Source organism: Carcharhinus amblyrhynchos, unplaced genomic scaffold, assembly GCF_965287045.1.
Source record: "Carcharhinus amblyrhynchos unplaced genomic scaffold, sCarAmb.v2.hapA scaffold_414, whole genome shotgun sequence".
Classification (NCBI taxonomy): domain Eukaryota; kingdom Metazoa; phylum Chordata; class Chondrichthyes; order Carcharhiniformes; family Carcharhinidae; genus Carcharhinus; species Carcharhinus amblyrhynchos.
The window spans coordinates 139,909-150,941 of NW_027650154.1; the positions used below are offsets into that span (position 1 = coordinate 139,909).

At 57.6% G+C, this 11,033-nt stretch overlaps 1 protein-coding gene across 1 annotated transcript; it reads left to right on the forward strand.

Moving 5' to 3' along the window:
• Positions 1-1,271: 1,271 nt before the first annotated feature.
• LOC145339350 (pygopus homolog 2-like) lies at positions 1,272-5,070 on the forward strand. The gene is made up of 3 exons (XM_080183794.1): positions 1,272-1,427; positions 2,710-2,774; positions 3,940-5,070. Exons 1-3 carry the CDS (start codon positions 1,373-1,375, stop codon positions 5,050-5,052), a joined length of 1,233 nt encoding a protein of 410 aa, XP_080039920.1. The 5' UTR covers positions 1,272-1,372; the 3' UTR covers positions 5,053-5,070.
• The last annotated feature ends 5,963 nt before the right edge of the window (positions 5,071-11,033 follow it).

Genomic DNA, 11,033 nt, shown 5'->3' on the forward strand with positions numbered 1-11,033 from the left:
AGAGGAGGTTCACAAGAATGATCCCTGGAATGAAGAGCTTGGTGGATGAGGAATGGGTTGAGGACTCTGGCTCTGTACTCGTTGGAGTTTAGAAGGATGGGGTGGGAATCAGAACCATTTAGTAGCAGGGGGTGGAGCTAGCCATAAGGGGTGGGGCCAATGATGCAGTGGGTGGGGCATCAGTGACGACTGCCAGCTGTGGGAGGCGGGGCCTCCAGGATGAGTGGGCGGAGACAATGACGAAGGGGCGGTGCCACGGCTGCAGGCGGTGAACTCTGAGCGGGAGGAGTGGGATTCGCCAAAGTGGGCGGGGTTTGAGCAAAGGGGCGGGCGGGATCTCAGCAACCACAGGGCGGGGCCAGCGACTAGAGGGGCGTGGCGTCACCCGAAGGACGTGTCCTGGGGTTTGGGGGCGGGGCAAGTGACAGGGGCTGGGACCAAAGCACCGTCGCCGTGGGGGCGTGTCTCACGGTCTGAGCGAGGGGGCGGGGCCTTTGTGTTTGGGGGGTGGGGTTTGAGTGAGGGGGCGGCGCCCTGTGGACAGAACACGGGGGAAGGTGTCTCAGGTGTCGGGGCGGAGTCTGGATTGTAGGGGCGGGGTCTGAGAAAGGGGGGTGGGGCTACAATGGCCGTTGAGGAACGATTAACAATGGCTACGGGCGGGGTCAGAAAGGTGGGCGGGTCTAGTTGCCTGGGGGGCGTGTGAAAGACGTTGGGGGCAGTACCTGCGTTAAGGAGGCGTGGTCAGTGAGGGGGCGGGGCCACGCTGGCCGTTGACGGGTTCTGGAATCTTGGGGCAGGGTTTGTACTCGAGGAGCATGCGCTGGAGATGCGTGCTGCGTCACTTCCTGTGGGCGAGGCCTTGGTACCCGTCAACGGGGGCGTGTCCAGGTTTTAGCGGGCGTATTCAGAGCGGAGGCGGGGTCTCAGTGAAGGGGCGGGATCATTGGGAGAGGGCGCGGTCAGAGTGCAGGAGGCGTCACTTCCTGCGGGCAGAACGACTGCTTCCGTCAAGAGGGACGCGTCCAGGTTTTGTGGGCGGCGTTTCATGAGGAATGCGTCATATCCTGGGCCGAGTCCGGGGATTGCGTCACCGAGGGGCGTGTCCAGGTCTTGAGTGGGGGGGGGGCGAAGCCAACCCTCACTTCCGGCGCGCCGCTGCAATGTGTCCCCCCGGCCGCCGGGGGTGGTGAGTGTGTGTCGGTCAATCCCGTCCCCCCGGGCTGCACTAGGCCGCAGCTGAAGCCTGGGCCTCGCGTGGCGGCGGCGGCGGCGGCGGGAGAGGCCCCGGGATGTGTGGCTGAGGAGAGCAGCCTTGGCCCGCAAGCGGGGAGCGGCGGCCTGGGCCCGGCCCCGGGAGGAGGTGGAGGCGATGGCGGCGGCCGAGGGAGAGAAAGAGCCGGGGATCCACAAGCGGCAGAAAGGAGGTGAAAAGATCCCCAAATCAACCAGGAACATCAGAGAGACAGAGAGAGTCACTCACAGAAACAGAGTCACACACACAGACAGAGTCACAGAGAGAGACACACACACAGAGAGTCACACAGAGAGAGAGGGACAGAGACACGGAGAGACAGATAGACAGGGAGAGTCACTCACAGAAACAGAGTCACAGAGAGAGAGACAGAGACACACACACACACAGACAGAGTCACAGAGAGAGAGACAGAGACACACACACACAGACAGAGTCACAGAGAGAGAGACAGAGAGAGAGACACAGACACAGAGTCACACACACACACACACAGAGTCACAGAGAGAGAGGGACAGAGACAGAGAGAGTCACTCACAGAAACAGAGTCACACACAGACAGAGTCACAGAGAGAGACACACACACAGAGAGTCACACAGAGAGAGAGGGACAGAGACAGAGAGAGAGAGGGACAGAGACACGGAGAGACAGATAGACAGAGAGAGTCACACACACACAGACAGAGTCACAGAGAGAGAGACAGAGACACACACAGACAGACAGAGAGAGAGGGACACAGAGAGAGAGTCACACACACACACACAGACACAGAGAGAGGGACAGAGACAGAGAGAGACAGACAGACAGACACACACACAGAGAGACAGAGACACACACAGAGGGACAGAGAGACAGACACACACACAGAGGGACAAAGAGACAGACACACACACACACACAGAGGGACAGAGACACAGAGAGACAGATAGACAGAGAGAGTCACACACACACAGACGGAGAGGGGAATGTAGCCCGGCCAATCCACCCTAACCAGCGCGTCTTTCGGACTGTGGGAGGAAACCGGAGCACCCGGAGGAAACCCACGCAGACACGGGGAGAACGTGCAGTCTCCGCACAGACAGTGACCCCGAACCGGGAATCGAACCCGGGGTCCCTGGCGCCGTGAGGCAGCAGCGCTAACCCCACACCGTGTGAAAAATTGACAGTGTTCCCGAGGACCGGTGTCCTGAAATCCCGACTGGGTTCGTGACAAAGCAGCGGCCTTGTGCCGGATGCCGGGATGGGCCGGCGATATTGGGCAGTGAGGTCTGCACAGGGAGGGAGGGTCCGGCTGTACACCGGCAGGTCTTTATTTGGGATTAGCAGGGTGCAAGGGGGATGTTTTGAGGTGTAGGGGCTCAGTGCAGGTCTCTGTGTACCCTGACAGACGGCAGTGTGGGGGTGGGGGGTGGATTGGTGAGTGTGTGGGCTAATCTTTGCTTGCTTTGTGTAGGTGCAAACGGTGGAGGAACTCAACTGAAGAGTCCAGAGAAGAAGAAGCGAAAGTCAAATGCACAGGTAGGGTCCAACCTCCGCGTGAGCACGACTGTAACCGGGAGATTCAGGCTGTGGTTTATACATCCATCCCCGACTGCCCCTTCCCAGGACTGTTCCTTAAACTCTGACTGCTCACAAACCCTGCACCCCCCCCCCCTCCCCCGACTGTCCCTCAAACGCCCCCTACTGCACCAAACCCATTCCACATTCTCCTCTACACCCCCCGTGGGAGCGAGTCCCACATTCTCCCCCCACTTCCCCCCGTGGGAGCGAGTCCCACATTCTCCCCCCACTTCCCCCCGTGGTAGCGAGTCCCACATTCTCCCCCCACTTCCCCCCGTGGTAGCGAGTCCCACATTCTCCCCCCACTTCCCCCCGTGGGAGCGAGTCCCACGTTCTCCCCCCCCCGGGAGCGAGTCCCACGCTCTCCCCGCACTCCACCCTCTGTGGGAGCGAGTCCCACATTCTCCCCCACTTCTTTGGGCACTAAGAGTCAATTTAGCAATCCACCCTAACCCGCACATCTTTCGGACTGTGGGAGGAAACCCACGCAGATACGGGGAGAACGTACAGACTCTGCACAGGCGGTGACCCGAGGGCGGGAATCGAACCTGGGTCCCTGGCGCCGTGAGGCAGCCGTGCTGACCCACTGTGCCGCCCCATTTGGAATGGCACTGTGGTTTCTAGTGAGGGTTGGGCAGGGTGTGGGTGGGGGGGGTTCTTGCGGAACCGACAAAATCCATCTAACCCTTATGAAGATAGGTTGAGAGAGCTAGGTCTCTCCTCCCTGGAGAGACGAAGGATGAGAGGCGACCTGATAGAGGTTTATAAGATGTTGAGAGGTATAGATAGGGTGGATTCTCAGAGGCTATTTCCCAGGGCTGAAATGGTGGCTACGAGAGGACACAGGTTTAAGGTGCTGGGGGGCAGGTACAGAGGAGATGTCAGGGGTAAGTTTTTCACTCAGAGGGAGAATGGAATCGGCTGCTGTTGGTGGTGGTGGAGGCGGATTCGATAGGGTCTTCTAAGAGACTTCTGGATGAGTACATGGGATTTATGGGATTGAGGGTTATAGGTAGGCCTAGTAGGTAGGGATATCATCAGCGTAACTTGTGGGCCGAAGGGCCTGTTTGTGCTGTAGTTTTTCTATGTTTAACCCCATGTTTCTCTCTCTCTATCCCTCCAGGCCGCCCAGTTCTCGCACCTCTCCGAGTTCGCCCCTCCCCCCACACCGATGGTGGATCACCTCGTGGCCTCGAACCCCTTCGACGATGATTTCACCCCCCCCAAGGGGGGGGCGCCCTCGGCCGCTTTCTTCGGCAACCCGGCGGCGGCCTACGGAGCCTACCGGCCGCAGTCGGCCCACCTGCACCCTGCCTTCAACGCCGGACCCCAGCCCATGAGGCGGCAGGCGCCTCACCACTTCCCCCCAGGCCAGCTGGGGGCGCCCTTCGGCCTGCCCCAGACCCCGGGCTTCGGGCAGCCGGGGGGCATGAACTTCGGGGGCCCCCCCTTCGGCTCCGCCATCGGCCAGGCTTTCAGCCCCCCGCCCGGCCAGCCCCTCCACCCGGGGCCCCCCGGCCCGTCCCCGGGCGCCGGCTTTGGGGGCATGCTGCCCCCCGGCCTGGGGCAGCCCCCGCGGGGCGAGATGATGCCAGGCCCCGGGCCGGCCCCCGCCGCCGGCCCCCCGCTGGGGCCCAAGTTCATCCAGCTGCCGGGGCCCTTCAACCCCGGCCCCCGGGGCAACCCGGGTTTCGCCAAGGGCGCCGTGGGCCCCCCCGGGGGTGGCGGGGGCGGCGGCGCCTCCTTCCCCAGCCCGGAGAGGGGCTACCCCCCCGCGGAGGAGCCGGGGGCGGCCAAGAACTTCCACCGGCCCGGCAACGCCTTCAACCCCCCCGGCGAGCACTCGGGGTCCCCCCCGACGGGCGTCAACGGCAACCAGCCCGGCTTCAACCCGGCCCCGGCCGCCGGGGGCCCCGCCGAGGGAGGTGGCGGCTTCCCCCCCGCCGGCGCCAAGAGCGGGGGGGCGGGGGCCGGGCACCGGCCCTCCTCGGACCCCGTCTACCCCTGCGGCTTCTGCCTCAACGAGGTCAACGACGACCAGGACGCCATCCTGTGCGAGGCCTCCTGCCAGAAGTGGTTCCACCGGGAGTGCACGGGGATGACGGAGACGGCCTACGGCCTCCTGACCACCGAGACGGCAGCCGTCTGGGCCTGCGACTTTTGCCTCAAGAGCAAGGAGATCCAGTCGGTGTACCTGCGGGAGAACCTGGGCCAGCCCGTGGCTACCGACGCCTGACGCCGCGTGGCTTATCCCCCCCCCACCCCACTGTGTTGGGGACGTTGCCTCTCTGTCACTGGCCCACTTGACTATTGATGGGTGGGGGGTGGGGGTTGTTGGGGTGGGGGGTATGTGAGGGTGGGTGACGGGCAGAGAGGGGGACGCTTGAAGGAAGGGGGGGGGGGGTCGGTTTGGTGTGTCATGATTTTGTTGGCGCGAATTTATGTCCACTTGGTGGGAGATGGGGGTTGGGTGTCAGTTTGAAGTTGGGTCTACACGTGGGCCGGTTAGGGGGAGTCCTCTGTCTGTATATTCCGGGGTGTTGGCAGGGAGTGGGGTGCCCAGTTCGGAGCTGCCTTTGTGCCCACGGGCCAGTTAGGGGGAGACCCGTGCCTGTATATTCCAGGGTCGGAGGGGCAGTTCGGAGTTTGTGTGTGCGCGCGCGCGCGTGTGTGTGCGTGTGTGTGTGCGCGCGCGTGTGTGTGTGTGTGTGTGTGTGTGCGCGCGCGCGCGTGCGTGTGTGTGTGCGCGCGCGTGCGCACAGGCTGATTGGGGGGGGAGATCCTGTGTCGGTATATTCCAGTGGGGAGGAAGTTGTCCCCTTGAGGTTTCAGATCAGCTAGAGACGGAGTTTCTCCACACAATTGCAGCCGTGCAGAGGGGGACGCTAGTGCGCTTGCGGGGGAGGAGGGGGGGGTGGTTGGGGAGGGTTTGGGGTTGGAGGTGGGGGGGGCTGTATTCCCAGCTCCCGAGATAATTATTTCCAGGAGCGTCCATCCGTCTACGAGCATCTTTGCAAAGTCAGGATCGCTAAGTACTGGGCAGGGGGAGGAGGTGGAGTGGGGGGGGGGGGGGAACGGGGAGGCTCCTGTTACATTGCCCACCCAGTGGCAGGGTGCCCCCCCCCCCCACCTCCATTGCTATTAATAAGTGGGAGGGGGAGGCCATTCAGCCCGTCCAGCCTGCCCCGCTGCGATGGTGCCTCACCATCCACTTCAATCCCTCCCCCGCCCTCCGTCCCCCAACGCTATCCCCATATCCCCCCCCTTAACATCATTGCTATCTGGAAAACCCTGCCTTAAACACACTGGCGGACTGAGCTTCCCTCCTCCGGGCGAGGCAATTCCGAAGATACAACACCCTCGGCGTCGGGAGATTTCTCCACGTCTCCATCCTAAGCGACTCACCCCGACTTGGAAGTGGCACCCCCCGCCCCACCACTCAAACAGGGGGGGTCACATCCGTCACCTTCGGGTGGCACAGTGGGGTTAGCACTGCTGCCTCGCAGGGCCAGGGACCCGGGTTCGATTCCCGACTCAGGTCACTGTCTGTGTGGAGTCTGCACGTTCTCCCCGTGTCTGAGTGGGTTTCCTCCAGGTGCTCCGGTTTCCTCCCACAGTCCGAAAGATGTGCAGGTTAGGGTGGATTGGCCGTGCTAAATTGTCCCTTAGTGTCCAAAGATTGTTGGTTAGGGTGGATTGGCCATGCTAAATTGTCCCTTAGTGTCCAAAGATGTGTAGGTTAGGGTGGATTGGCCATGCTAAATTGCCCCTTAGTGTCCAAAGATGTGTAGGTTAGGGTGGATTGGCCATGCTAAATTGCCCCTTAGTGTCCAAAGATGTGTAGGTTAGGGTGGATTGGCCGTGCTAAATTGTCCCTTAGTGTCCAAAGATGTGCAGGTTAGGGTGGATTGGCCATGCTAAATTGCCCCTTAGTGTCCAAAGATGTGTAGGTTAGGGTGGATTGGCCATGCTAAATTGCCCCTTAGTGTCCAAAGATGTGTAGGTTAGGGTGGATTGGCCGTGCTAAATTGTCCCTTAGTGTCCAAAGATGTGCAGGTTAGGGTGGATTGGCCATGCTAAATTGTCCCGTAGTGTCCAAAGATGTGTAGGTTAGGGTGGATTGGCCATGCTAAATTGTCCCGTAGTGTCCAAAGATGTGTAGGTTAGGGTGGATTGGCCGTGCTAAATTGTCCCTTAGTGTCCAAAGATGTGTAGGTTAGGGTGGATTGGCCATGCTAAATTGCCCCTTAGTGTCCAAAGATGTGTAGGTTAGGGTGGATTGGCCGTGCTAAATTGCCCCTTAGTGTCCAAAGATGTGTAGGTTAGGGTGGATTGGCCATGCTAAATTGCCCCTCAATGTCAGGGGGATTAGCTAGGGTAAATGGGAGTTTACGGGAAGAGAGCCAGGGTGGGATTGTGGTTGGCGCAGACTCGATGGGCCAAATGACCACCTCCTGCACCGTGGGGTGGGGGGAATCCTACCAGGGGAACTTCCTATGTCAACGTCACGCTGTAATTCTGACCTCCCACCAACGGTGGCACTTTGTATCTACCCCATGCCTCTCCCCCCATTAAAAATAACAAAGGTTACCCATGACCCTGATTCCACACCCTCCCCCCTTGTTCAGTGCCACAGGAGATTGACTTGGGACAATCATTTGCCTTTCACAAGGCAACTAATCAACGTTGGGGTGGGGGGCAAGTGGGATTTGTTAAGGAATATTGTGGGCCGTTTCTCGCCCGAGGGCGGAGAACTCGACACCACAGCTAAAGACATGTTCTGAGGGACTTGGTTCGGACGGGACAGAAAGCAGTCTGAAATATCGACGCACGCGAGGAAGATTGGACAGATTGTAACCACGGTTTATATCTCTCTCGATCGCTTGCAGTTACTCCAGGAGGTGACTGTTTTTGGCGCACGTCTACGATGTGTAATTTATCCACGGCAGACTGGGGGGAGCTGTCAGCGTCGTGGCTTCGTATGATTGTTAACCTCGCGTTACTGACCGACCGCCAGTGCGTCACTCTGTACAGAATGTTGCATTTTTTTAGCCTTTTTTTTAGTCCATTTTTATTTGCAGGGTTTCAAATAAAACTACCAAGGTACTTGAATTTAAAGTCTTCTAGTTTTATTTTTCTTATTCTCCCTTTCTAAAGAAGGTGAGTGAGGTCTGTCTCCCTCGCTTGAGGGCAAGCTGAGAAAGTATGAGGCAGGGCGGTGGGTGAGCAGTGCTGCCTCACGGCACCAGGGACCCGGGTTCTATTCCTGGCTCGGGTCACTGCCTGTGCGGAGTCTGCACATTTCCCCCTCCGTGTCTGCGAGGGTTTCCTCCGGGTGCTCCTGTTTCCTCCACAGTTCAAAAATGTGCTGGTTAGGGGGATTGGCCATGCTAAATTGTCCCTTAGTGTCCAAAGATGTACGGGTTAGGGGGATTGGCCATGCTAAATTGTCCCTTAGTGTCCAAAGATGTACGGGTTAGGGGGATTGGCCATGCTAAATTGTCCCTTAGTGTCCAAAGATGTGTAGGTTAGGGTGGATTGGCCATGCTAAATTGCCCCTTAGTGTCCAAAGATGTACGGGTTAGATGGATTGGCCATGCTAAATTGTCCCTTAGTGTCCAAAGATGTGTAGGTTAGGGTGGATTGGCCATGCTAAATTGTCCCTTAGTGTCCAAAGGTGTGTGGGTTAGGGTGGATTGGCCATGCTAAATTGCCCCTTAGTGTCCAAAGATGTGTAGGTTAGATGGATTGGCCATGCTAAATTGTCCCTTAGTGTCCAAAGATGTGCAGGTTAGGATGGATTGGCCATGCTAAACAGAGCAGGAGCCCAGACCGAGCTGTGATACAACCAGAAAGAATGCTTTCTATGGGGCATCTGTAAAAGTTGATGAGAGTCGTAGCGGACATGCCAAATTTCCTTGGGTAGCTATGTAAATTCGGGCATTGTGTGTCAGTTGGCACATAAGGAGAACAGAGGTGTAGACTAATTTTTAAATGGGCACAAATCAGAAACACGAAGGGATTTGGGAGTCCTTGTTCAAGATTCTCTTCAGGTTAATGTGCTGGTTCAGTCGGCAGTTCGGAAGGCAAATGCAATGTTAGCATTCACATTGAGAGGGCTAGAATACAAGAGCAGGGATGGACTTCTGAGGCTGTATAAGGCTCTGGGTCAGACCCCATTTGGAGAATTGTGAGCAGTTTTGGGCCCCGTATCTAAGGAAGGATGTGCCGGGCCTTGGAAAGGGTCCAGAGGAGGTTCACAAGAATGATCCCTGGAATGAAGAGCTTGTCGGATGAGGAACGGGTTGAGGACTCTGGGTCTGTACTCGTTGGAGTTTAGAAGGATGAGGGGGGATCTTATTGAAACTTACAGGATACTGCGAGGCCCTGGATAGAGTGGACGTGGAGAGGATGTTTCCACTAGTAGGAAAAACTAGAACCAGAGGGGGCACAACCTCAGGCTAAAGGGACGATCCTTTAAAACAGAGATGAGGAGGAATTTCTTCAGCCAGAGAGTGGGGAATCTGTGGAACTCTTTGCCGCAGAGGAGGCCGGGTCACTGAGTGTCTTTAAGACAGAGATAGATAGGTTCCTGATTAATAAGGGGATCAGGGGTTATGGGGAAAAGGCAGGAGAATGGGGGGATGAGAAAAATATCAGCCATGACTGAATGGGGGAGCAGACTCGATGGGCCGAGTGGCCTCATTCTGCTCCTATTTTTAATATTGGTGGGGGAACTCTACGCAGAATGATGCCAACTGATGCTGAGAGTCACACACACAAAAACACACACATATTACAAGTAATGATGAGGGCAACACAACTTGCATTTCTATAGCGCCTGCAATGGAATAAAAAGCCAGAACAGCACTTCACTATGGTGTTTTATTATCCTGAATTTGATACAGGTATGGGAGGATACTGGGGACAGACAGACAGAGAGAGAGAGAGAGAGAGGTGGAGAGGTTTATGGAGGGAATTCCAGAGCTTAGGTCCCCCCCCAGGCAGCTGAAGGCACGGCCCCCAATGGCGGAGCGATGGGAATCGGGGGATGCTCGAGAGGCTGGAATTGGAGGAATGCAAAGATCTCGGAGGGTTGTAGGGGCTGGAGGAGGGTTACAGAGATAGGGAGGGGGTGTAGGGGGCTGGAGGAGGTTACAGAGATAGGGAGGGGGTGTAGGGGGCTGGAGGGGGTTACAGAGATAGGGAGGGGGTGTAGGGGGCTGGAGGGGGTTACAGAGATAGGGAGGGGGTGTAGGGGCTGGAGGGGGTTACAGAGATAGGGAGGGGGTGTAGGGGCTGGAGGGGGTTACAGAGATAGGGAGGGGGTGTAGGGGCTGGAGGGGGTTACAGAAATAGGGAGGGGGTGTAGGGGCTGGAGGGGGTTACAGAGATAGGGAGGGGGTGTAGGGGGCTGGAGGAGGTTACAGAGATAGGGAGGGGGTGTAGGGGGCTGGAGGAGGTTACAGAGATAGGGAGGGGAGAGAATGTTGGAAAAAAACTGGAGCACCCAGAGGAAACCCACGCAGACACGGGGACAATGTGCAGACTCCACACAGACAGTGACCCGAGCTGGAATCGAACCCGGGTCCCTGGTGCTGTGAGGCAGGGGTTGCAAGTCCAACATCTCCTGCTTTTAGTTTCAGGTTATTATTTTGTTTCAAAATCTTTCTCTCCGCCGCCCCCCCCACTCTCCCTCTCCCCCCCACAAGCCCTGATGACTTATTTTAACCTCCAGGTTGGCACACAGCAAGTCTCCTTTGGTAGCATGGGTGGCACAGCGGGTTAACACCCCTGCCTCACAGTGCCAGGGACCCGGGTTCGATTCCCGGCTCGGGTCACTGTCTGTGTGGAGTCTGCACGTTCTCCCCGTGTCTGCGTGGGTTTCCTCCGGGTGCTCCGGTTTCCTCCCACAGTCCGAAAGACGGACTGTTTAGGCTGTGGATTGGGCCGTGCTAAATTCTCCCTCAGTGTAACGCGAACAGGAGCAACTAGGGCATTTTCACAGTAACTTCATTGCAGTATTAATGTAAGCCAACTTGTGACACTAATAAATAAACTTTAAAAAAAACCCAGACCCCTGGGAGCTCTGCACAACAAAGGAGATTGTTATCGATTTCAGGAAGTGTAAAGGAGAACATGCCCCTGTCTACATCAACGGGGATGAAGCAGAAAGGGTCGAGAGCTTCAGGGTTTTTAGGTGTCCAGATCACCAAT